Below are 27,460 nucleotides of genomic sequence, written 5' to 3'. Positions count from 1 at the left end.
TTGACATATTTATCTGTAAACAAGGGATCCTGAGAAAAGGAATTGCCAACCTTTGTTGACTTCAGACAGAGTAGAGAGAAGTTGTTTCATTTTTTTAATCTTATCTGTTACTGTGTGTGTAATTAGTGAATGACCTCCTGTCTCTTTTTACAGAAACCTTAGCATTGTAGGCTCAATATGTTGAGTGTTTGCCTTTATGAATTTGGTGTGGCTGTATTGATAACCTACTGTGCATCTGCTCCACATGGCACTAGTTTGTTTGTTCGGTTTAGCATAGAAACATTCAGTTTAAATACTTGGATTAAGACTGGATTTTAAGGATGATGGTTTTGTATTTGTTTGGGGAGTATTGTATTTGCCAGTTTCACAGGGAGACCTTAAACAATATGGAACCTAATCTAAACATTGACAGCGCACAGCCTAATGGAATATTTTAGTAAATAACATGGAAAGCTCATCCAGGCATACAACGTGTGTATTTGCAGCTCGTTCAGCGGTGCTGCCAGAGTGAGGAGTGAGCTGCATTCCCTCAGTGACTGTGCCCCGGCCTGGGTAAACAAGCTTCTTGGTAATCTACTGGCACCTCCCTGGCACTGTGAAGTGCTGCTGTGCAGGACAGTGCTGCTTTTGTGTGTGTGTGCCTCCTCCATCCAGGGTGCAGCTTGATGCCTTTCTGGTGCCTTGTAATCACATGCCTTGTTCTTTTGTTTGTAGATGGCTGCAGTGTATACGGAGCTGGAAAGCACCTACACAGGGAAGAAGATGAAGTCCGCTCAGAACCAGGCCTCTCCGTTGCCAGACCAGCTGGCAAACTCAGGTAGTGGACTGCAGCTTTCCCCCATTTCATTAGGTAAATCAGGTGTGGAACTTCAGAACTATAAAAAGACACTGCTCATTCCTCTGGCTCGTATAAAATATGTAGCACCTAACAGCACAAATATAGAACATGTGTTTGAAAGGGAGCTGTATATATGTTATATATACCGAGGCACACTGCAGGAATATTGACACTATTCGGGTATTTTTTACCTGCTCCATGGGGGAGAGAGACAGATTTGTCCTGCTTCTTCTGAGACAAGTTTAGCTCTCTGCCTTAAAGAAGGTCAAGGACAAAAAACAGCCACCTGACAGGTTTCCATGTGATGCAGTGCCAAGTAGAACATTCCTTGTAAACTCTATTTAGTGATTTAGTCAAGTGACTAAATACATGGGAATATCTGTGTGTTGCAGGGAATCGGAAGTCAGGCCTGTCTCCGTCCTGGCAGGAGCAAACAGCCTCCCCACAGTGTCGTTGCTACCCTCACAACCTCCCCTCCCCAAGCAGTGCTGAGTCAAACCCCTACGCCAGCCTGGACAGCCCACTGCCCTCCCCCCAGCCCCTGGAGTACACCACCACCAGTCCCCTGTCCCGCCGAAAGAAGCACTTCACCTTTTCAAGGCCCCCCCGCAGTCGTGACACAGACAAGTTCCTGGACGCCCTGAGCGAGCAGCTCGGACACCGGGTCACCATTGTTGATGACTTCCTGTTGCCCAAGGACGACTACGAGGAGGTCAGTTTACAGTCTTGTGTGTTAAAACCAAAGACCAGAGCTCAGCACAGTGAAAGTTACTGCTGAAATCTTCTGTTGACAATACAGCTGGCAACACATTGACACAAATACATCCATATGCTTTATCAGCTAAGATATATTGCTTTAATAGTTCTAAAGTACAAAGCCCATCCAAACGAAATTATATTTAAGCAAGAATTCGTTTTTTAAGTGTAAACATTTCAAATTGTAAGGAACGATGAGGCCAGCCAATCAGACTCTAAACTTGTACCATTTGATATACTACAGAAATCAAAAGCTGTAGTGTGTCATGACATGTCCAACGGCAATGGAGCGTTATGATTGGCAGTGATGGTCTGTAATGTCTGTTAAAAAGAACTGATTTCTTCCAGCTAGTGTACAATTGGTATGTACAGTTTGTATCTGTGTGTGTGCACTGAAGCCAAGAATATAAGATGTACTGTTAGGTTCTAGGAGGTGCTGTCAGCTAATGGAAGAGAGGGAAAACTAAACAATAGTAGAAACCTCTAGGGATCCCAGTGTGAGGGTCTCAATGTCTTTTCCTGTTGTTGAGCTCCTAGTTGTATATTTATTGCAGTCTTAAATAGCGCAGTCCTGTTGGTGCATGTTTAATTCACAAATCTCTTTTTCTGTCCCGGTCTAGCTGGGTTTCCAGGATGAGCATGAGCCTGGCTTCCTCACCCATGACCTGGACAGTGCAAGCGAGTATGTGAGCAGCAGCGAGGAGGGCTCCCTGAACTATTCCTCCTCCTCAGACCACATCCCCCCTCCACCCCAGAGCCCCCCACCCCTGCCACCCATCCACTTTCATGACTCCAAGCCTGAGACACTGAATCGGGATATGAACAGGAGTCTTCCTCTACCCCCACCACCACCACCGCCACCACCACCACCACCACCGCCAAGCAAACCCAGCCTGCCCCAGACACACCACGCCATTCATCCTCTTCACCCTGGTCACCCCAATCAAGCTCATCTAACCAATCAGAACCTTCACCCTGGTCACCCCAATCAGGCTCATCTAACCAATCAGAACCTTCACCCTAGTCTCCCCAATCCAGTTCACCACACCAATCAGAACATTCACCCTAGTCTCCCCAATCCAGTTCACCACACCAATCAGAACCTTCACCCTAGTCTCCCCAATCCAGTTCACCACACCAATCAGAACCTTCACACTAGTCTCCCCAATCCAGTTCACCACACCAATCAGAACCTTCATACTAGTCTCCCCAATCCAGTTCACCACACCAATCAGAACCTTCATACAAGTCTCCCCAATCCAGTTCACCACACCAATCAGAACCTTCTCCTTGGTCATCCCAATCCAGCTCACCTACTAACCAATCAAACTCTTCACTCTGGTCACCCCAATCCAGCTCACCACACCAATCATCCCAATAATCTCAATCCTCTCAGTCACTCAAATTTGACCCACCACTCCAGTCAGATCAATCCCACCCACTATTCCAGTCAGACCACTCATGCCAACCACTCCAATCCAACCCACCGCCCCATCCAGACCAGTCACCCCAGTCAATCCCATCTCTCTAACCAATCCAATCTCCACGGGGGCGGAGGGGGCGGGGGAGGAGGGGGGACCCTGGGGTGGGACCCCTCCCTCGAGCCCCTTTTCACCGTCGCAGCGAGTCCAGCCACATGAGTGTCAAGCGTCTGCGGTGGGAGCAGGTGGAGAAGTCAGAAGGGACCATCTGGGGTCAGGTTGGTATTCCGCCACTTGTAACTCAAATCTTTCGTTTAGTTTTCAGACAAACTTTGATATTCTTTTCACTGGATGTTCAATTGAGAGCCATCCTTGATAATATGATGAATAGCAGTTGGTATAGGATTTAAATGTTACCATCATTGAGTAACATGGTTCCATGCATCAGGGTAAGATTTTTTCAGACCATTGATGTCATTACTAAGTGTTCTTTAAGATTGGAGTCTGGGTCAAAATCAGTATTTATATTTTCTTTTTTTTTGTATTAATCAAAGCTTGGAGAAGACTCTGACTATGACAAACTAAGTGACATGGTAAAATATCTGGACCTGGAGTTGCACTTTGGAACACAAAAGACTGCAAGTAAGTCCAATCTTGCAAACAATGACATATCATTTGCTTCCATGACATACTTTATGTGCATAGGTAGGGAGCCACCTGCTGCACAGACAACTGAAACTGCAGCCTGGCTGAGCCAAAAACCACTGAGTATTGACTTTGATTAATGGGGCAGCTAAACATATGTAAGACAAATAGCTTTGTAGCTGGAGGTGTCTGCCTAGCCTACTTCAGAAAAAGTTTTTTAAATCAGACGATCAGTACGAGATTCCATGAATTAAGTTCTGAGACAAATAGGTTTTCTGACTTATATTATGTTCAAGGACAGCACGCGCTTCTTCAGATGCAGTTAAACTCGACTAGACAAGGCTGGGTAGAAGCAGCTTCCGTTAACTAGCCACAGTGCTGCACACTCAATACAAATGTACGACTACCTAATAAAAATGAAGTGCCTCCATTTTCACCCAATGCACTCGTCGTTTTCCAGCCGAACATCAGTCAGTGATCATGCAGGAGATCTTTGAATTCCAGAATTCAAGGATGCCCTGGACCCTCCCGTCAAACATCATTTCACCTTCTTTCGTATTTTCACATTTCTGTCATTTTTCCCCCTGGAGCTGGCCGGATCCTTCCTCACACTCTTGTTAAATCTTTCAGTTTCTCTTCCAGAGCCAACCTTCTTACCCGAGTTTAAAAAGAAAGACGTGGTCGAAATTCTCTCTCGTAAAAAGGCATATAACACATGTGAGTATTGTTTTTCAATACAGCAGTCACTGGGATTAAACAATCCAAAATTGGACATAGTGGATACTGGAACTGTGTACATCAAACGATCAAGTTTGCCTGTTTTTAAGTGAAGCCTCCTTATGAGACAGTCTTTTATACAACTGCTTTATACCAGTACCTCAATATAATAAAAGCACATATCTGTGAACAGCAAATGATCTGAAAAAAGACAAATATATTAGTGGCAGACGTTTCTTTCCTTGCTCCCCTTAGCTATCCTGATTGCACACCTAAAGCTGTCCCCAGCTGAGCTGCGTCAGATACTGATGACGATGGCCAATGACCGCCTGGAGCCATCACACATCAAGCAGCTGCTGCTGTACGCCCCTGATGAAGAGGAGGTCAAGCAGTACCAGCAGTACACACAGGACACCAGCAAGCTCAGTGAGCCAGACCAGTTTGTTATGCAGGTAGGCAAGTAGGCAAAAAATGACCATGGTCTGAATTTTTCACTTTTGCATAAAAAGGTGTTGGAAATGCCCCTTCGTTTAAGTCGAATAGCCCAGTTTAAGTAGCATGGAATAGGTGGGTTTTTGTATCTTACTGTGAACATTCAAAGCAGTACCCAGCCTCCTGAAGATAGCTGGGAAAGGTCTTTAATCCATTGCTTCACATCCTCTCCATTGTAGATGCTGTCAGTGTCAGAGTATAAAACGCGGCTGCGAAGTCTTCACTGCAAGACAACTCTGCAGGAGAAGACTGAGGAGATGAAGGCTGGGTATGAGTGCATCTACAACGCCTCACTGGAGCTGAAGAACAGCAAGAAACTCGCCAAGATACTGGAGGTACAGTTACCATAATTAGAGCAGCATGACTAACCTGCAATTCAAGCCGAACCCTCTGGATGTCAGTGTAGCCACCCCAGCTAAACTGATCAAAAGAATAATTACGTAATCAACCCATTCAGTTCTGTCTAATTAGAAAACACCCCCTAATTACGAGGGACAGTTATTGCCATTCTAGAAATTGATGGGTTTAAAGAAAACACTTCCCTCGAGACATGCTGTTTTAGAACAAATAGATGCGCCAACAAACTCAAAAAGCATTTCTCTGAGAGACCGCACGCAGCAATATCCACCTGGTGTGCTGCACACTGATAGGTATAACTTATTTTGAAAGCCGTAACGTTAGAATTCATTAAACGTATAATAAAGCTGCAGAATACAGATGGCAGAATAGACAAACAGTGTGTTGTTAAAACTTTCCACAAAGTTTTTGAAACTTTGACGAGTTGCTAAAACCCCTGTCAGTGCAGTATAAAACCATGTTTTAATTAACCAGCTCACACGTTTCTAAAGGCAGTAAGGATGTTAGACCCACAGCATGTTTGTAGTTTGTATAAAGAACCCCTCCCGTTGGATTATATTCCAGGGTTTGGTGCTGACTATAAATCAGAAATGGAGGGATATCAACTATATGCAAAAGAAACCGGTAGTGGAGTTTCTTTGACTGAATTTTGGAGAAATGCAGAGCTGTTTCCCAATTTAGCAGCATTTTTGCAGCATTGTCGATACAGTAACTTGACACTGGCAGGTTTACTCATTGACTCACTTTCATGTAACTATGTCCCTCCCATGCTTTACACAAGGAGATTTTACATCTCTGGTGAACCGTGATGGTCAGTGTTCACAACTTGATTAGGTATCTCATCTTATTCCTGATGACCCTGCACATTGAAAGACCTGTCCAAGCAGAACCTTATTTTCCCAAACAGTGGTCCGCCTGAACCTTTGAACCTCAAGGGGACCGAACATTTGATCACAGTGATGTTTGGTGGTAAAGATTGCATTTTCACAGGTCATTGTGGAAGGGTAAATCTAAGATGTGGGGGTCATAGAAAAAAACGATACTCAGTAATGGTATTGTTCTATATGTATTTTCGTACTGCTATTTTTTTTATTCCATTCATTTTGAACAACACTCACTGAAGTGTTGTTCTTGTTTTTAAAACGCCATTTCTGTCTCGCATTCTAACACGCATTTATGTGCAAAAAAAAAACCAAATAACCTGTTGGATTACTTTGGCATGGACTGAGGAAGCATGGTAAGAACTGTTTTTGGAATACTGTTTTGCAATGCTTTGTTTTGCAATAACTAACCCAGCCTTGCTTTGTATAGAACTGTACTGTACTTTGCCATTTTATTTGTAATACCTCTACGTTATAAATATGTTAATATTTTCACATATCCGATGGACCCTTGGAACTAATTAAATTGGAGGTTCTACTGTAATTGAATATTATTCCTGCAAGTAGCCTGTTATATCTTCTCTTGTCTGCAGTTTGTGTTGGCCATGGGAAACTATCTCAACAATGGACAGCCAAAAACCAATAAAACCACAGGATTTAAAATCAATTTTCTTACAGAGGTAAGTTATACTTTTATCTGAGATGTTTTAGTCCCAGAAAATAAGTCTTTGGTGTCAATGGCTGGATGGTGTGTGCAACACCGGGGTACAAGTGCATTCACCAGCCAATCAACTAACGGTACACCCGCCATTATAATATACTGTATCGTCACAGTCCTCAATTAGCATGTGTGAACCTTTTGATCTTTTAGCTGAGTACTACAAAAACAGTAGATGGGAAATCCACTTTCCTGCACATTCTTACCAAATCACTGGGCCAACATTTTCCTGAACTTCTGGATTTTGCCAAGGACCTAACCACAGTGCCCCTTGCTGCCAAAGGTGAGTGAATTACTTTACTTTTTTTTTTTTTTTTGACTGTTTTGATTTTAAGCGTGTTTGGGTTACCATAGACTCCATGTACACTAGGGCAGTTTGGGTGCAGTTCAGGTTTTTCAACTCCCACCCCAATGCGTTCTGGTAATTGTAGTCCTGCTGTGACATGGAGACATATGGTAACCGTAGCATTGACTATACAATAATGAGAGAAAGTGTGACTGTGAGGCGAGAGTGTATTAAATGGAATGTCCAGACAGTAATTTATGTGTACAGAAATAAAATAATTTATTTTTATTTTCTATACACAACAAAAGGATTAAATAACAAACGAAAAACAAAATGGTGTGAGGGAAGGAGTGCAGGGGTGGAATCCAAAACAAACTGTGATGACTCGTCTTTAATTTGTCTTCGTGGTGACCATACATAAACAAAAAAAAGACAAAAGAAATGTTAGTGTTTCAAAAATCCCGCTGCACAAAACCAGACTCTCCCTCCACCCGTTACTCCTCCTACTTTACTTTCGGACCAACCCCGAACACAGTAGTACGTTCCCTTTAGTATGTAATGTCCCGCCTCTGTAGTCAGTGGAACACCAATCCCCAACCGACACGTGTCCTTCTCCTTCACTTGACTCCAGTGGCTGGAAGTTACATACTCGTACTTCCGCCCCTCACCAAGGTGCCGCCCCTCAAAAGATGACTTTTGCCATGGTCACGAGATCTTGGTAAGGGAAGTCCCGAGTTGGTTTGATGCCATCTACTGTCGGGAGGCTGAATCACAGACCGAAAACCCTTTGGCTCATCACAGTGACATTCAATTTTTAATTGATCATCTTAAAGAGCTTAATGTAAAATGATTAAAGGTAGCGTTTGAGACAGACTTCTCTCCCTAGTGATCTTTGTGTTCTGTGTACAGCTTGCCGTGTGTTTTATCGTTGTACCTGTATTCCCTGCTCTTCTCAGTTAACCATAGAACAATCACAGCTGACCTTATTGACCTGCACACCACCATACAAGACATCCGGATTGCCTGCCAGAAAATACCTGCGACCGCCGACGACAGGTTTGCCACTGTTATGAGCGTATCCTTTACATGTTGTGTTAGAAACCCAGGAACCAGAGATCCAACTCCACTTAGCCATTTTCAGTTAGGGGGGCCAAAGTATCATTCAAATATTGATATATATATATATCTTTTTTTTGTACAATTTTTTTATTTATTTTATTTTTTTAAATGTGTCAACATTCTTGGCAAATCTCCTTTATACTAAACATGCTCTTTATGTAATTTATAATCCTATCATTTGCTGCTAGTTATGAGCAAAAATAATTTTCTAGAAATGCAGTGGCATCCCTTGGGGGCTCTAACCGGTTGAACACTGCTGCTGCGGTCACTTCCTTGACTCGTCCTGAAGGGGTTTCTAGAGAACACCCACCCTGCTGTCCAGTCCCTGGACTCACTGCAGCAGCGAGCGATAGAAGAGTTCAGCAAAGTGGCCTCCTTCTTTGGGGAAGACAGCAAAGCTACCACAACAGAGGCCTTCTTTGGCATTTTTGCTGAGTTCATCAGCAAGTTTGAGGTGAATGGTGGAGACAGCTTTTCATGTCTGGATTACACTGATTTGCATCTGTCTGAAAAGAGGATTTAAATTAAAAGCTGTTTTAAATTAACCTCTGAAAACCTGTTTTTATAAACGATTAACTCACAACTGGCAAAGCAGATTTTAACTGCTTGACATACCAGTATCATTGAGTGTAGCAATGATCCACTTTCTTACATGGCCTTTTATGCTACAACTGACCTTATACTACCATTGGCTTTGTTTTATTCAAGATGCAGCAGACAATTCTTTTTACACTTGTGTAAGTATAACAAAAGCATTATCAAGAAAATGGGATGGAGTTTGAGCTAAAAGAGGAATTCGTTCTTTCAGCTGGCTCTTATTTGTTTGCATTTAGTGACAAGGAAATGGATACATAGACAAATCTCTGTAGTTACAGATAGGCAAATACAGGACTTTGTTATTTTTTAATTTAATGTAATTTGTGTTTGCTTTGCAGAGGGCTTTCAGGGAGATGACAGCCACAGAGAATCAGCGCAGTACAAGAATGAGCTCCCCGCTGGCCTGGTGATGTCTTTGAAACCCCAACACATTACACCAAAAGAAGTGTGTTGTTCTGTGAAAAACATAAAAGAAGGATCTCTGCTCCTTCGCTGAAAAGCAAAAAAATTAAAGACTGATTGCAAATTGTGTAAAGAACAGGAGTAAGGTAGAAGCTCACAGGTGAAAGCATTGAATTGCATTCTATCAAGAACAAGTAATTTAATCAACACAGCGAATGTAAATAAATTGATGAGAGACGGTACGTGAAGTGTTTACAGTATGGTGGGAATCTGTGGTGACAATACACCTAGGATAGACCTCAGACTAAGACAAACAGTATTGTTCAATTTAAATTAAAGGTGGAATAAAGAAGACATTGCAAGATGACGCAGGACAAAATAAACAGTAAAAAAGCTAATCAACAATTAAATAATATGTCACACAAAATGAAAACAGTGGTAATAAAGAAGCACTTTAATTTAGGGTTAGTTTAATAAGGCAGCTCATTTGCAGTTTTCTTGGTAAATATGTTTAATTTAGCTAGGGGTTACCTATGCAAGACCCTAATGACATGTAGTACACCTCGTCTGTCAACTATAAGTGTTCTGTGACCACATCTTACAGGCTAACTTCAGCATTAAACGTGAGACAAATTAAACCTTGAATCAGGCTTCGTAACCATTTGAGGCGACACCCTGTTTAAACGTTTGTCGAGTACTTGCTGGTCGCTGCCAGTAATTGAAATACTTCAGATTTATTGTAAATCTAATTTAAAAAAAAAAAAACTTGCAGAGGGTAGATGTTTTTTGTTTGTTTTTTTTGTTTTTTTTAATTATTATTATTATTGCTTGATATCCACATTGTGTAAATCTCTCCTTTTTATCTGCTCAAATCGGAGATGCCCTGAAAGGGGTGATATTGCAGCTTTACAAACCAGTCTAGTGTTAAAACTCCATGGATAAGCTAGTTGTTTAAAATGTGATTTACTGTATAAGGTTAAATTGGTCCACTTGTATAGCCGTCTTCAACGCAACTGTACTCGCTCAATAATTATTTTTTTTAGTACAGAACAGTATGCTTTTTTTAATTAATTCTTTGAATTCTTAGGCTACTGAAAGCAGACATATACAGTACAGTCCATTAAGCACTTTCCTAATTGCTGTTATGCCCAAATATATATTAAAATCTGTTTGAGCGAAGATACTTTAGTTTATCTTGAATCAATATAATGAGTCAATCTGTATCATTTATATAAATAAATAACAACTTGTTCCAATTATCATTTGTTAGAAAGCTGTACAAAACAAAACAAAAAAAACGAACCCACTATATATGTATTGCTGTTAACTGTTTCCTTTGATTTCTACATAACATTCTTAAGTGGATAACTAGATGACAATGTAAAGGCACTCTGTGAAGAGATGATGCTGTTTTTAGTATTTTATATTTACTTCTGTGGTTTACATACCAGAAATATTTAGATAAATACTTTGATTCTCCAAATCGGTATTTCTGACTTCTCTAACCCTCTAGAAGTTTGAATTAGCTTACATTTTTAGTAAGGAGGTTGCAATGCTAGAAGGGGAAATCAAAGGGGAGTACATTTCTTTTATCTTTTTAAAATTCATTTTTGTAATTGCTATCTGCAGGGTAGCAATGCAATTATTTTAATAAGCTACTAAATATATGATGTTTTAAAAATATGTGTATTTACAACATTTACATCCAGTTACAGATACAGAAATACATAAAAAAGAAAGTTGGAGTTCATGTTTGGGAACACTATCTCAAGAACTTTAAGGTTCTCCTTGCGTACAGTTTGCCTCCTCTGAGTTAGGTAACATTTACACTGTAGGTTCTAAGTTGAGAACTTTCTTTGTTTTTGTATTTGTCCTTTCAAATACACAAGTCGATTGAAGATGCAAGGAAGCCTATAGGATGACTTCCAGACAAGACGGTGAACTCAGTTGAAAGTCTTTTTCTTTAATAGAAACATTCAGCTATTTTACAGTACATGAGCAGGTATAGATATTTCATGATTGGCCTGAATTAAATCTAATTGTATGGGGCTGCCTTAGCTATACTTTATAATGGCCAAGTGTGGATGTTTACCTCATATGAATTTAATGTCAATGCAACATGACAACAGTAACACGGTTTTATAAGTTACAGATTCGTTTATTTCAAATAATTTAATGTCACTGCCATAATTTAATCTAGGCCAATGTGTGGATGTTTACCTCATATGAATTTAACATCAATGTAACAATAACACGGGTTTATAAATTACAGATTTGTTTATTTCAACTATACTATCCCTGCTCTTTTCTGTACAAATATAGTTTATAGTTCAGAAAAACAAATAGACAAAATATATGGGCTAGAGAATATTAAAACCGCTATTGCCACTTATGCAGTATTAATATTATGATGTATTTATTAATCGGAGAATTGTGTGTGCATGTGTAAAATATTCTGTCTATATATTATTATTCCTATTTATTACTTTTATTTATTTTAGTTTTTCTGTTTATTTTAAGCCGCTGTGCATCAGCTTCTGTTGTAGATCTGAATCGTGCTGCAGCTTGTGGCATGCAGAAGATTCATTGTTTTGTATTGTGTACAGCAATATTAGCAGCAGTCGCTGACAATAAAGCTCTTTATGGAGCCTAATGTTGCATAAGGCCTCAGTGTCATTTTCTGTGCTGGTTGGGTGCATTCTGAGATTTGTGGATCATTAACAATATGTTAACCAGACATTAAACAGTGTACACAAATTTTGTTCATACACTAACAACTCACTTGGTACATTTGTTTTCTCATAAGCTCTGAAGATATCTTAATGTACACATTTATTATTAATACAAATAATATTATCATGAAGAAAAAGCAATGCAGTTGTTGAAGATACTCATATAAGGCAGGGATGCTTAGATGCAGCAGCTACTTTTCAGGGATTTCTGTGCCCTTATGTGAAGATTTAGGTGACTTTGTTTAAGAAAAAATAAATTGGATGTGGATTTATTCTGGCCAACTTTTGTTTGACCTTTAGATTAGGTAAATGGTCACATGAATTGACAGATGCACAGATAATTAAGCCAACCACTGACCATGCTGGCACCCTGTAGACTCCTTAATGATATCATAAGGATATCGCATGGTTAATTTTTCATGGCAATTGGCTCCCAAATAAATTAATCTACAGTTTCACTAAAACAACTTTTCTCCCCACGAATGCCTCTGTTTTTTTGTTTAGTCGAACAAATTCTCAGTGTAGTTTTCCACCCACACAGGTTTTATGCTTGTTTTGAGAACAAAGCCAATAAAAAGTCTTACTCGTTAACCAGTTCGTTTAAGTTCAAATTAAGTTGCTGTACACACTTTGGAATTTGACCCTAGATGATTCAGAGTAAACACCTTCTGCCCCGTTGCAGTTTCAAGGAATGATCTAGCAGCTTTTTACTGGGCTTTGAGCTGCATTGAGCGATCTTCACCTCTTCAGTGACGTTAGAGATCACGGCACTGGAACATTCAGGATTATGAGGCTGCAAAAATGTATGAAGAGCAGTGAAGGCATAGCAACTTAATTCTCAACAGTAAGTAAGACCAGAGATAATTTCATTCACGTCCTCACAAGTTTTCTTGCTACTTATACCTTGAGTTGAGTGCATGTGTTCTATTTTAGTTGCGTAATTTCTGTTTCCTTTATTTATTAAAATATGAACCCAGGATACAGGATGCATCTTGTTTATAGTAATGTTACTTGTCCTAGACATGGATATACAGTATGGAAATCTTTCTGTCAAATGATCTCAGGTAGCAGAAAAGATTCCTGCTTGGATGCAGTTTATTAAGCTAGGTCTTGATTTATGAATGTCTCCATCTATTCCTTAGCGGACAGAGTAATGGTGTTGTTTTCTACAGCAGCTGAATTGTAATATCCCATGGTCATGGATGCCACTACCCAGTCACCTCCCTTCTCCACTGCAGGCTCAGTGGGAGCCCTTCCACAGCAGTCACTGGAGGTTGTTGACATTGTGGTGCTAGTACTGTACTTTGTATTTGTTCTGGCAGTTGGCCTTTGGGTAAGATACACAGTAATTTGTTTTGAAACAATGGACTACATTTATCAAGGTCTCTATACCATTTTTTGGGGGGCGGGGGCAGGGGTGGAAGGAAACATCCGACTGTTAATGCTTTAAACTTGTGAGCAGCAACTCAGAAAGTTAATTTAAGGCATCAAAGGTATTTGTAACCAGTTTTCTAACGTTAGCAGTTGGATTTTTCCTTTCCCCCCCGAAATGAGGGTATCTATGAGATATCACAAGCAGAGCAACTCATTGTTTATTTTTATCATATCTGCTCAGTCAGTTGCATTAAATATTTGCAGTTATGTAATGAAAGTCCTTATGATTTAAGATTAATGCATTTTTTAAGTTTAGTATTTACAAGCAGATGCATTCCTATGATATTTCAATATGAGAGTTAATGGCAGACCCAAGCCACTTTATAGGATGACCTAGTTAGAAAGGTTTGAGAGCTATCTTTCCTTGATTAACATTTCTATAGAATGCTCTTGAATAAACAATATTTATTGTAACTGTTATTTCAGTGATGTACAAGGAGCCGACTGGCTAGTGAAGGTGGAGTTTTAAAAAGTTTAAGGTGTAATTTGTTTCAGTTAAATATGGTGCATTGTATATTGGATGAAGATGTATTTATTTATTTAAATACAAATTGAACCGGAAATAATTACGCTCTGAGACCGAAGCTGTTTTATTGTGGTGTTGTTGAATTGCAATAGAGATAAAATGCCTATCTCTAATTTGTTTGCTTGTGTGATTGGAACTGTCTTCTTGAACTGTGATACAAGCTCAGTATAGTGCATTTGAGTTTGGCTTGGATGAGCGTGGCTGTTGTGTGATAAAAAACGAACCTCTGTTTAGAATGAACTGATTAGAAGCTTTTGTTGGAAACACATTACAGATGTATTTTCTCTTTCTCCAGTCTATGTGGAAAACTAACAGAAGCACTGTTGATGGCTACTTCCTGGCGGGAAAGAACATGATTTGGTGGCCTGTAAGTATGCCAGTCTGTGGTCCATTTCCTTGGTCTTTTCATTCTGAGATATCAGTAGCACTGTTCATGTGTTTATACTGGACCTCCTCTTCTCTGTAGGTTGGAGCTTCCCTGTTTGCCAGTAATGTGGGGAGCGGGCATTTCATAGGGCTGGCTGGGTCAGGAGCTGCATCTGGTATAGCGGTGACTGCTTATGAGTGGAACGTAAGACATTGTTTTCTTTGTTTTTAATCCCAACAAATCTGGGTTACAACCATGCATAGAGCTGAAGGAATTAGGACAGAAGGAGGTTGTTCGAACAGAACAGCAGCAGAACACTTGCTTGTGGCAGGAAGCAGTGTGATCATATGAGGAGCCTAAAATACACAGGTAACATGAACTGCGCAGTGATTGGAAGAGGAGTAAAAATGGCACTAAAGCTAATGAAAGGTAGAAAGAAAAACAGTAGTCTGTAGGTAAACAGACTCCTTTCCTGTTAAACTTGATTTCCAGCTTTGTTTATTTATTTATTTATTTATTTATTTATTTATTTATTTATTTTGTGCAGGGAATGTTCATAGTGCTTCTACTGGCCTGGATATTCCTGCCGATTTACATTTCATCTGGGGTAAGGCTCTCCACTTCATAGGATTCTCATTCACTCTCTGGCTTTGTGCAGAACAAGTGTGATTGCAATTTAAACACTATAGATAAAAACGTTCTGGCATAGTATGTGTCTAAAGGACCCCAATTGCCTGCCATACTGGAACAGAACACCTGTATCAAAAGGCTTTAGGTGGCCAGTTAGAATGCCGGAATATCTTGGACATAATTTCTGTTTCTTTTATTATTATTATTTTTTTAATCCATGTAGTCCTTATTGTATATAAGGCACACAACATTACCTGTTGGGAATATAGTTCTACATTTGATGTAAGATATAAGTAAGCCAATAAATACAAATCAAAAGTAATATCATTTTTATTTAACTGTATTGTATTCCTTTTATTCTAGGTGACAACCATGCCTGAGTATTTGAAACGAAGATTTGGGGGGAAAAGAATACAAATATATATTGCTGTTTTATATTTGTTCATTTATATTTTTACTAAAATATCGGTAAGTAAGCTATTGTCTTTTTCCAAGCTAATGATGATAATAATAACCCTATACTGGTGTTTTTTTGAAAGAGTAATATGTTACACAGACTTGGCAAAGTTATTGTTTTATTTCAACCTAGGTGGTTATGGGTATATATTTAATATTATATTATTGGCAAGTAGGTGACCGAAGTGTCTTTTATGAGTTACAATATTGAAGATTATGTAACATTACAACCAGTAGGCAAGTCAAAGCAAACACAAGCTGTCCATTGCATCTTGTAAATCGCTTTATGATGGTGGTCCACTATGAAAGGCACGATATAAAATATAGATTGATTGAATGCATGGCAGTACCAAAGTTAGAGGGATGCTGCACTACTTTGTGCTTGATCTTGTGTGTAAAAATGAAGTTGTGATGAAATCTGTTATTAGGTTGATATGTATGCAGGAGCAGTGTTCATCCAGCAAGCCTTGCACTGGGATCTTTATGTGGCTGTCATACTTCTGCTAGCCATCACAGCCCTGTACACTGTGGCAGGTATGCATGATTAGATCAAATTACAATGTAAACAGAACACTTTATTTGTATTAATTTGACTTAATTGTCTTGCATTAAATTTGATTCTCCAGGAGGGCTCGCTGCAGTAATCTACACAGACGCTCTACAGACTGTTATCATGCTGGTCGGTGCATTGATACTCATGGTATTCTGTAAGTATTGTATCTGTTGTGGGTGGGATAGTCTTGTTGTTATGCTCATGCACATTTAATTATTTATTTAACCAAGAGATTTACCCATTGGGACTGAGGCCTAATTTACAAAGGAGTTCTGAAAAACAGTAAAAAAAAAAAAAAAAAAAAAAAAAAAAAAAAAAGGACAAAGTACAAAGTACATACAGCACAAAAAAACCCATTTGTGGTTCAATGTTACTCTGCACCATTCAGAAATCGAACAGCTGTATACATAAGATGTATCTGTTTGCCAGTGTGGATTGAAAGAGAAGCTTTGGCAGGAGATCCTTAGCAATTCACAAATACAACCTTTAAAACTAAAGAAAGACAGGTGGTCAAATTCCATCTTACACTGCTATGGAAACAATAGATAATGCATAGGAATGAGTTACTGTGCATCTCTAAAATGCTGCTTTTAAAACGGTACTTCAGAAGCGATCAAGTGCTCTTAAGGGCAGGAGTTTATGCTGAAAGGGGATAAGCTATTGGACTGCCAAGATTACAAAAAATTGGGAATCAGGCTAATTTTGTATTATTAAAATGTAGGATTGTACTTAAAATGCATATCCATGTGGTCCTTACTGTAAGTTAAGACACCAAAAATTAAACACCTGGTAATTTTAAACTACAGGCTTTATTCAGGTAGACGGGTGGGAAGGGCTGCAAGATAAATACTTTAAAGCCATTCCCACGGTCCGTGACACAAACACCAGCTGTGGACTGCCACGACAGGACGCTTTCCACCTCTTCCGGGACCCCGTGACCTCCGACCTGCCCTGGCCAGGAGTCCTTGTGGGAATGACTGTTCCATCCATCTGGTATTGGTGCACCGACCAGGTAGGGAAAGACTGGGTTTAAGCTTGGCAACCTTGATTTTAAAATATGTAATCAAGCCAGTTTCAATGTTGCCCTTCACCAATCCACACTGAGATACCTACCCAGTCTTCCATTTCAAGACCACATAACCAACAACGATACCCATCTTACAGTAAAAAGGAAGGCAGGCAGAGCTTGATCCAAACTATAGTGAGACCTGTTCATTTTCTTGAGGTGCTCTGTCAATTTCCCTGTAGGTCATTGTCCAGAGGTCCTTGTCTGCCAGGAACATGCTCCATGCCAAGGGGGGGTCCTTGTTTGCTTCCTACATGAAGGTGCTGCCTTTCTTCATGATGGTCCTGCCTGGCATGATCAGTCGTATTCTCTACCCAGGTACTGATCAGTGGGTTTTCAGTTTTGTGATGTTTGAATGAGAAGGGAATATTGTAAACCTCATCTCTATAACTGTGTAGTGTATTCATCAGGATGGCTTTGTTTGTTTCTTACCAGAATGTAAAATGTTTTGAAAATTATGCGTTGGAATAGGGAAACTTTTGATAAATAGGAGTATTTTGCCAATGAAATTCAAATGTAGAAACAGTTTAAATTAAAATGCCTGTACCAACAGCTGTTATTTTTTTCGTTTTTACAGAAGAAGTTGCTTGCGCAGATCCTGAGATCTGTACACAGGTCTGTGGTAATGCATTAGGGTGTTCTGATATTGCTTACCCAATGCTGGTTATGAAACTTTTACCTGTAGGTAAGAAATTTTATATACATTTTCACATAAAACACACTCCACTGCTTCTAGCAGGCTACTGCATTACAACATGCTTTGCAACTTACATCCTAATGAGGTAAAATAAAGCACGAAAATTTGAGTAGAAGTGATATTAGGACCTGCCACCATTTAGATCAATTGAACAGAATGTAGGACGTGTGGATTATTTTTAATTTGCAATTACAATTGCACAAATAAAGGAAATAATTTATTTGTGGCACTAAAGTGTACAGTGTACAGTGCAGCAACTTTAATAAAAAAAAAAAAAAAATACGCTTTATTCCATAATGACCTGCTTCTTGTTACCTGTATTTTAACCCATTCATGCATGGTGACCTCATATGGGGACGGATAACAAACTCTTCTAGTCTTTACATGGGGACATATGGAAGACGCAAATGCATGACGACCCCCTATGATGATGCTGTTTCGTCCCCACATGAGTTTTCTTCAGCTATTTTCAATATGTCATGCATTTAAGGGTTAAGTAACCAGTGTTTTTTTTTTTTTTTTTTTTTTAATCAAACACGCGGGTGTTTTTCCAGGATTGCGAGGCCTAATGATGTCAGTGATGATCGCGGCCCTCATGTCTTCTCTGACCTCCATCTTTAACAGCTCCAGCACCATCTTCACCATAGACCTCTGGCGCTACTTCCATCCTCGAGCCTCCGAATGGGAGCTTATGATTGTTGGCAGGTAGGGATCTGATCAAGAGATATATTGATGATGGTATTGTGGGCTCAATGTAACAGAGGATATTTTAAAGCCTGTTTATCAACTTTCATATTTTCTGTACACTTGTATCTATATCTGGTACTTGGTCCCAATTCAGCATTTGTCACGTGTTTGTGTGTGACAGGGTGTTTGTGCTGGTGCTGGTGGTGATCTCAGTGCTGTGGATCCCGTTGGTACAGGCTAGTCAGGGAGGACAGCTCTTCATCTACATCCAGTCTATCAGCTCCTATCTGCAGCCACCTATTGCTATTGTCTTCATGGCAGGCTGCTTCTGGAAGAGGACCAACGAGAAGGTACAATTTTTCTCAACTGTATTGTTCTCCATTGTCAATTGTCATGCATTGAGTGTGTGGCACTCCATCCTTATTGGATCTGTTATGTATTCTCTGTTTAAATCTGAATCGAGAGATATTCAACCGTATGTCAAGCAGAGTGGTGAAGACCTTCTGTTCATAATGCCTGCTGTATAATTCTCAGGGTGCATTCTGGGGCCTGGTTCTAGGGATGCTGTCTGGTTGTATTCGGATGGTGTTGGATTTTGTGTACACCGCTCCACAGTGCCACGAGGAAGACACCCGCCCTGCAGTTCTCAAGTACATCCACTACCTCTACTACTCTGTCATCCTCTCTGTCTTCACGCTCATTGTAGTTGTCGTGGTCAGCCTGGCCACAGAACCGCCTACCAAAGAAAATGTAAGATTTCTTTTTTTTTGTTTTTTTGTTCTTTTGAGATTGCTAAAGCATCCTGCAAAATATCTTTAATCCGACTGTTCCAAGGGTTCAAACACGTTTTGCAGAGAAACAGTTTCTATCATAGTATAAAGATGGAATTTGATGATCTCTGTTTTTCAGGGTTTAAAGGTGGTATTTGGGAATTGCTTAGAACCTCCTGCCAATACTTCTCCTTCCACATTAATAAATAGATGTGTTCTATTTATTCTACTTCATCTCTGTATGCTGCTGATTAAGTTTGCACCACACGTGTGTTTATTTTGTTTGTACTTTGAAATTGCCCTTTTATTGTTTTCCAGGACCCCATGTAAAATAAAATAAATCTTCAGAGCTATACAAATAAATAGATTATTATTGTTTGCAAATAGAGACGAATCTAATACAAAATAGACTGGATTGCTAATGTTAAAATAATGCATTTCTAGTTTAATTTTTGCATATATATATATATATATATATATATATATATATATATATATATATATATATATATATATATATATATATATATATATTTTTTTTTTTTTTTTGTTTTGTTTTGTAAAACATTTTTTACACAATTATAGATCAGTCGCCTCACTTGGTATACAAGGTTTGACAAGCCGGTGCAGAGTGCCCTAGAAATCAAGACTGTGGACAACGATAGAGACTCAGCAAGCCCTGACAGACAACAGGTGAATGGAGCTGAAAATGGTCATCACGAGGGACAAGGTGAGTTTAACATCACTGGAGTGGAAAGCGCTAGTGTCAAGCGGCCTACTGAAGTACTGCAACAATGCATTGACATATTTAATCATTTTCTGTAACAGAGCTATCTACGATGGAGGACAGTCATAAACCAGATTCTAAAGTGAAATCTGCGATACTGTGTATTTGTGGTCTGGAACGCAAGAATGAAAGAAACAGTCAGGAACCTCCAAAACCTGAACCGAACACTTGCTCTCTGGATGAAGACCCTTGCAAGAAACACATCGTGAACGCCAATCTGATTATATGCATGTGTACTGCAGTCTTCTTATGGGCATATTTTGCATAGAAAACAATGCTGTAACACTGGCACTGATGTATATAAATGTACATTTGTGCTGATTTTTTTTTTTGTATTGCTTTTTAAACAGAACACCAGTCTTTTATGCTGGAGTTACAATTCAAACGTTTGTTGTATTTATTCATAATATACTGTTCACTTTTGTACTTCTGATCATTTGGGTTTGACTTGCAGGTGGCACTTCTTTCAATTGATAGTATCCAGGACCATGGATAATGTATCATTAACTGAGCACTACAGTTACACTCTACTGCTATTACTTCCAAAATACTGCTTCATATGTTAGATTAAGATGCACGATTAACAGTTTACTGTCCTTAGTGATTCCTGTGAAAAGCGAGTCCATCTTCACTCTTTAGTTGAATCATCACAGATAAATACTGTATAAGCACTGCTTCTAATTTCTATTTAAATATTTCTACTATATGCAAAACTAACTCAAATTAAGAAATATGATTTGTCACTCTTATCTAGATAATACAAGCTGTAGCGTTGCACTGCTTTGCAGTTTAATTTAATGATTTGAAAAATGTTCTACATACTGTATTTAGATTGTATTTCCTAGAGATTGTGTGATCAACCCAAAATCATTTGTACATATAACACCTCCTGTAGAGACAGACTTTTGTCACTGTGAAGTCCTTTGCAATATTTTGTACTGAGAATCCTCATCCAAATATATAAATGTGTTTGCAAATGCTACATTCTGTATTGCTTTTTTAATCTTACAGAACTAGAAAAACTCAGGTTAACATAAGATCCTTAAGTACACCAGAGAAGCCAAAAAATAAGCCTTTCATTGTGACCAATTCTTCAAACATTAAGCTTATTTTAGTATTCCTACATCTATATATACACTGTGCAATAAAAAATAAAAAATCCAAATCTACACATTTTGGAGCAACAATGATTCATTTTATTTTGAAATACAACATTGTTATTAAGCATTTCTTCAGAATATTTTATTGTTATAAATGGACTACTAAGTCTAAATAACATAGATGCATGTCAGCGTTTCATTTCAAAGCCGCTGCAATAGTATGCAAATTGATGGGACGTAGCACAGCCTTGTGAGTGCACTTTATATAATAGAAACAGCGACAAAGCAAGTACCAGGTTGTTACAGGTAATCTTAGCAAGATCGAGGATTGCCATGATGAGAACTTAAATACAAATTTACAACTAATCCTCAGAGGGTGCTCACGGAATCAAAATCAGATTTGGCCCTCAGTACCATTTATATTCTGCTTATCTTGAAACTTTTCTATCCTTACATGTGTCCCCTACCACGTCATTGCTAGGTTTTAATTAGCTACTGTATTTGCCAACAATAATCAGTTTGCAATCCCAGCTTTAAAGCATGCTATAGAAAACAACATGATGCAGCCTTTTAAAACCGCTCAGTGGATTTTTTTTTTTTTTCTGTATCAAAATTAAATGAAAAAACGAATTTGTAAATAATAATAATAATAATAATAATAATAATAATAATAATAAAAGAAACCTTGATGTAGAAAATCTCTCCTTTAATCCCAATGGGTTTTCACACAGTGCACAGCACTCCCTAGTGACTTAATATTGTAATTGAACATTTCTCTTTAAGGGAAAGTCAAATCTGAACTGTATGCACATCTCTAACAATTAGGCACAATTTCTTAAAGCAACAAGAACATTTGGCCAGTCATATTAACATGTAACCCATTCCATATAAAATGAATCAAAGATTATTAAGTGGGTTTTTAATAAGAAAGGATTATTCAATTGTTCACAGACAGAGTGAGTGAAAGAGAGACAAAAAAAAACACGACAGCAATGGCTGAAAAACAAGAATAAAGAGGTTCAATCTACAAACCGTCAATCAAAGAAGGCACTAGAATTCAACCACAGATCGACTGACAACTTGTACCCAGCAGTCGCCAGCAGAACTTGTAAGATGCAGTTTTTGGTTTATACTTTTTTTTCTTTTAGTTTATTATTTTATTTCCTGCAGCAAGAGCGCGAGGGAATGTCTCTTTAAACTCATTGTGTGTCTTAAACCACATTTTCTTTGAAAAGGAAAAAGAAAGTTGAATCTCAATGTTCCACAAAAAAAAAAAAAATAAGCGAATTCCAGGACAGTGGCATTCATGTTTGTTCGGTAGCCTGTTTGACAGCAATCAGCATAGATAGTGCATTTTTGTTACTTACAGTATTGATGCTAATGTATCCCAACAGCCACAAAAACTGAAGCGTCCTATGTGTAAGGCTTTTGCAGCCAAGTGGTTTTCACAGACTATATAGTCAAACAACATTCCCACAATGTTGCAATTCAAAAGGAAAATCGAAAGACATACCATGACCCTGGTGTAGCATTTAGCTGCAGGCAGTGTTTGAAAAGGCACAGCCGCGAGTCACTGGAAAGCATTCTGCAAAAATATTGGAGAAGCTGTTGCTTCTGATGAAATCGGCTTTCAGCATGCGAGAATGGAGAGAGGTTAAAGTGATGGATGGTCTGCTGAGTCTGCTTCACAATACAGTGCTCTCTGTGTCATGGTCAGTGTCCTGCAGCTGGTGATTGTTAAGCTCTTGGGTGGGCAAAGGAGTCACTTGTTCCACAGGGAGCTCAGGGGTGAAGCTGCGAAGCTGTCCTTGTACAGCGTTATTGGAATCTGTTCAGGAAAGCAGGGGGAAAAAAAGTACTTTTAGCCTCCTATAGTACAATGCTCCCCCCCCCCCCCCCCCCCCCATATAATAATTTTATATGACTTCTCATGGGAAATTAAATTATAAGTATTCAGACTGGTAATGTTAACAGATTATCCTTCTATTCAGATGTATTAGTAAAGGTATTGTATCACAAAGAAAAAAAGAAAAAAAAAACTTTAGCATCAATTCATATTGTGCAGTGCAAGTTCCTTCTTAATCCTAACCCTTCTTAACTTAATTTTATCCTACTGAGTTGCACATTCTTACTATTTAGACAATATATTTTAGACTATCTGCCACTACCCAGGGAAAAAAAAAAGCCACACTACACGACATACAAGCAAAACATTTAGTTACAGTACTACAAACTACACACAAAACTGACAATTAGTAAAAAGCGGGCAATCTGATTTCTAAATTGTAGCTGCTTTATGTTCCTGGCACACAGTTTGAAATCATCTGAACGAATGAACTGCTGGTTATTCTGAGCAAAGTTCTCTACAGCAGTTACGTTAAATATATTTTGTGGGTATAATGAAAATTATGACGACAGATCTCTCCATGTAAATATTTGTAATGTTGTTACCAGGATTTAGACAACAGCCCTGCAGGACATATTACATATATATGAAGTTAGTCTTGCCGAATGCATTGGATATGTTTTATGTCAATTATTCCAATATAAAAACAAATACAAGGTCTTCATATGCAGAAGATAACCCTACTTTATCCCCACCTGTTTTACACTGTACCCATGACCACAAAATAGCCTCCACAAAGTGAAAAGTGTTTGTGATGTTAAAAGGAAGTACAAATGATATAAATGCTACAAACCAATAGTACATACAGTACAGTAGGCACATCAACCATGAAAAGTGACTTCTGAAGTTCATTTAGTTCCCAATCAAGTATGCATATCAATGCAATCTTCACAGATCTGTGTATTTTCATTGGTCCATATGCAGTGTTAGTAACCACGCAGGCAAGCAGTGTTAGGGTTCAGACAGGTTACTGACACAGACAGATGCAGCATGCAGTGATTAACATTGCAGATCAATTGCTGGCCAATCATTTGCCTTTGTCTTACCATAACTTTCCAATCTCAGCTCATACACTGTAGAGCAGGTCAAACATCTGCGTTATTTAATAGAATATTTACAATTAGAAGAATTTTGTATCTTTTAGCTTTATTGTTTTTCTTTATGGTTTGCATTAAACTCCATTCCTAAAATTACATTTCTGGTACATTCGAGAACTTGAATTGCAGTCTGTTTTCTATAGATAAGTTTCTATGCAATGTGATATTTTCATAAATTACATATATTTAGCAGTGCATGTGTGGTGAATTAAACAGTAATGATTATGTTTTAAAAAATAAAATGTGCCCCATTTGATTGACAATTCAAAATATTACAATTATTATTATATAAAAAAATATAATAATAATAATAATAATAATAATAATAATAATTTGTTTTATTATTTTATAAAGCAGTCATTTAATGTATTTGATAGACATTAATGCTTTCCTTTAAAATAGCCAAAAATCGAAATGAATTTGTAATTAGTACAACCAAATGCAAATCTGCAGATGTCTACTGTGCCAATCAAAATGCTTTTTGTCTATGTATTTTATTTAAACTATTAAAAGCGTGTTTTTAAAGTTAATTGCAAGAGCTAACACAATTGAACATGCTACTGCTTTTCAGTTAAATCTGAAAGGACAATGACTATAGTTACACAAATGCAAGTAGAGATACATGCCAAAGGAGGTGGGATCAGGGGCAAGAGAATTGATAACAGGATTTTCAAATGGCTTAACATGCTTTGGCAACAGGCTTCATGCACCAATACTGAAAACTGAATATTAAAATACTTGATTTTGACATGCATATCAACACAACTACATAATCCATTTAAGAAATCATCATACCTGCACTTGCATACAAACTGGTGATCAGAATAATATTTTAGCAGTCCCTTTGGAAATACATAGTATTTCCATAGTACATAAATATTCAGAACAATCCATTCATTCATGACACCTGACACTTTGTTAGAATTACGCAGCCACTGATGAATAACACACTCAGTTATATGGGTTATATTACAGCATATGCAGTACCCTATAGATCCCACATTACGCTTTAATCAAACTACAGTGTTTTAAAGGCTCCATCGAAACCGGCGATTCAGGCAATGAATGTAATAACATGGAGGGCAGTGGTTTAGCATCTTTTTATGGAAACTTCACAATGCAATGTCAATAACGGAATGGCGAGCAATATGTCAAAAGCATATGAACAACAATGTGAGACGGTGCAAAAAAATATATATATCATGTACAAAGAGCAAAAGCATCTGTAGCTGCAAGTGCGGATGTCTCTTTGTTTACAAACCTTACTGATGATAAGATCCCCAACCTGTGAAGGTATTATAACATAAAGCTATTAGTTGACATGTACTAACAAACCATTAGATTAAGGTATGGTGCAAAATAAATAGCACAAAATGCCATTAGTATAGTATAGCACACTAAATTAAAATTGGCATTTGAGTTTATTTAGTTGCATGTTCTCTGTTTCCACAGTCTTTGCTCTTAGTAAGGTCACTATAAGAAAGCAGATCAATAGACTAAGAACAACAAAACGGATTGACAGCATTACTATTACTATATACATCTACATGGCTACCCAACCTCAGAAAGAGTAGGGCGCAGTGTTCACAAGCTCTTGTGTATAAAGAACTCAAACAAGTCATGCAGATGATGCATCAAGCATGCCTTTTAGTTTGCAGGGCGATGACCATATTCCACTACCGATGCAAGGAATGGAAGTACAGTGCTGAACCGATGGGACAAAAACAAGGACACTGAACCACTATGTTGCCAGTATGTAAATTACAATGCTCAATGTAAATGAAATTAAATTGTTATTTTCTTTTAATCGTATAAATTGCAAACATGTAAAAAGTTAGGTAAAAAAAAAAACCACATTCATATCAGCTGTGTTACCAAGTACTAAATATACATTTCTGGAAACACGCCCGACTTGTCTAAACATGCCCAGACGAACATCTTACAATGTATGTGATTCTTTTAATGTCATGACTTTAACAGTTTATGAAATCAGTCCTTGGATGAAAAAAAAGCAGCTAATTATAATATTGCAAGATATCTTAAAAACAACACGGCTTACCTGTGATTATTTTGGAAGCCGTGTTGGCGTTGCCGTTGGAGTTTTCATTAACAGGAGGCTGTGGTGGTGGGGGCACGCTCGGCCTGTGTCTGGGTTTTGGTACAGGCCGTGGCCTGGGCAGGGTGTTCGACTGGAGCGGTGAGGAGGGCTGGGGGCTGTCGTGGCCACTAGTGGGTGAAGGCGGTACAGCTGCTGGTGGAGGAGGGGTCCCTCCGTGTGTGAGTAAGGGAGGGGTGTCAGGTGGTGTGGGAGTCCTGGGAGGAGAGTGTTCCGTTCCTGACTCACTGGCGCCCCCGGTGGCCTGGCTGAAGGCTTTGGGTTGTGTTGGAGGCGTGGCCTGTGTTGGAGGCTGTGGGGGAGGATGGCTCGGGGCCTGGATTGGTGGCTGGTTGCTCGAATGTCTGCGTGGCTGGACAGAGGGCTGGGCAGGAGATTGAGGCTGAACTGAACCCTGACTGCTGGGCTGGCTGGGAGGTGAATGGCCTGTCCCTTGGCTAACAGATGGCTTAGGAGACTGTGTAAACAGCTGATTGGCTGCTGAAGGAGGTCCTTGGCTGCCAGGTTGTGCAGGGGGGTGGTTTCCAGGCTTTGGTGGGGCTGGAGCAGGCTTCTTTGTAGCTTCATGGAAAAGACAATAAAAACTTATAATCAAGACAGGCTTTTCTCAAAACAAATAGGTCAGATCATGAATTCACTAAAGAACATGTAGTGCATTAGCTGGGTAAATGGCAAGTTACAATTAGTGACACACACGCTGCCAAATGTATAACATTTAAATTACATTACTCAATCCATGGCAGCTGGAATGTACTTTTCCTGAGGTGGTTTTGTTAGCTGTTAAAATTAGCAATGTAGGCACCCGGCACAGGAACACTGGCTCACCTCTCCTGATCGTGTGCGGGCTGGGCCCCGTTGTGTTCTGAGTGTGCCCTACGCCCAGCTGGTTGGCAGTGGTGCCCGCAGAGTGAGGCTGGTTCTGAGCTGCAGCTGTAACGTTGCCAGCATTCCGAGGAGGTGGAGGTGTGGATGCCGGTTCTTTTGGTTTTGAAGAGCTGAAAAGTTTTTGAAATTTGACGTACTTTGACCTCTCGTTAAGGTCATTTTGAACTGTATAACAACTTTGCCTTCCATGCACATATTAATAAAACAGGTTTAAACATGTATTCAGTACACCATCTTTTTATTCTCAACCCTTCAACCATCATTTCTTTGGAATTGTGGAACATTCCAGAAATTCCTTATAGATGAGGCACAAGTTTCCAAGCGGATTACCCTTATCAACAGTATTCAACTAGAAACAGAATCGGGCCATGAAGAAACACCTATACGTTTCAGGTAACTTCCAAGATATACATTAATTTAGT

General features: G+C 39.0%; 3 protein-coding genes across 3 annotated transcripts in view; 2 read left to right on the top strand and 1 right to left on the bottom strand.

Annotated features, from left to right (window-relative positions):
- Positions 1 to 11,129, top strand: part of LOC121331152 (delphilin-like) — a 34,925-nt gene extending 23,796 nt beyond the window's left edge. Inside the window, exons 13-25 of the mRNA XM_041278365.1 lie at positions 715 to 850; positions 1,231 to 1,550; positions 2,215 to 3,145; positions 3,190 to 3,293; positions 3,570 to 3,657; positions 4,291 to 4,377; positions 4,633 to 4,829; positions 5,049 to 5,204; positions 6,701 to 6,787; positions 6,979 to 7,108; positions 8,068 to 8,186; positions 8,520 to 8,684; positions 9,166 to 11,129. Of these exons, the coding sequence (XP_041134299.1) occupies positions 715 to 850; positions 1,231 to 1,550; positions 2,215 to 3,145; positions 3,190 to 3,293; positions 3,570 to 3,657; positions 4,291 to 4,377; positions 4,633 to 4,829; positions 5,049 to 5,204; positions 6,701 to 6,787; positions 6,979 to 7,108; positions 8,068 to 8,186; positions 8,520 to 8,684; positions 9,166 to 9,237 (2,592 nt within the window). The 3' untranslated portion in view covers positions 9,238 to 11,129. The remainder of the gene's footprint in view (positions 1 to 714; positions 851 to 1,230; positions 1,551 to 2,214; positions 3,146 to 3,189; positions 3,294 to 3,569; positions 3,658 to 4,290; positions 4,378 to 4,632; positions 4,830 to 5,048; positions 5,205 to 6,700; positions 6,788 to 6,978; positions 7,109 to 8,067; positions 8,187 to 8,519; positions 8,685 to 9,165) is intronic.
- Positions 11,130 to 14,258: 3,129 nt separating this feature from the next.
- Positions 14,259 to 20,993, top strand: slc5a11 (solute carrier family 5 member 11). The gene is made up of 14 exons (XM_041277263.1): positions 14,259 to 14,288; positions 14,388 to 14,492; positions 14,836 to 14,895; positions 15,282 to 15,386; positions 15,803 to 15,908; positions 16,001 to 16,081; positions 16,734 to 16,939; positions 17,176 to 17,311; positions 17,571 to 17,678; positions 18,245 to 18,395; positions 18,559 to 18,727; positions 18,912 to 19,127; positions 19,733 to 19,840; positions 19,978 to 20,993. Exons 1-14 carry the CDS (start codon positions 14,274 to 14,276, stop codon positions 20,200 to 20,202), a joined length of 1,791 nt encoding a protein of 596 aa, XP_041133197.1. The 5' UTR covers positions 14,259 to 14,273; the 3' UTR covers positions 20,203 to 20,993.
- A 119-nt stretch (positions 20,994 to 21,112) lies between these two features.
- The window catches only part of LOC121331151 (rho GTPase-activating protein 17-like), a 49,557-nt gene continuing 43,209 nt past the window's right edge, over positions 21,113 to 27,460 (bottom strand). The window contains exons 17-19 of the mRNA XM_041278364.1: positions 26,979 to 27,148; positions 26,097 to 26,714; positions 21,113 to 22,862 (exon numbers count right to left, since the gene is read on the bottom strand). Of these exons, the coding sequence (XP_041134298.1) occupies positions 22,720 to 22,862; positions 26,097 to 26,714; positions 26,979 to 27,148 (931 nt within the window). The 3' untranslated portion in view covers positions 21,113 to 22,719. The remainder of the gene's footprint in view (positions 22,863 to 26,096; positions 26,715 to 26,978; positions 27,149 to 27,460) is intronic.

Source organism: Polyodon spathula, chromosome 18 (genome assembly GCF_017654505.1).
Source record: "Polyodon spathula isolate WHYD16114869_AA chromosome 18, ASM1765450v1, whole genome shotgun sequence".
Taxonomy (NCBI): Eukaryota; Metazoa; Chordata; class Actinopteri; order Acipenseriformes; family Polyodontidae; genus Polyodon; species Polyodon spathula.
The sequence above is the reverse complement of the archived record's forward strand: the minus strand, read 5'-3'. Positions and strand labels throughout refer to the sequence as shown.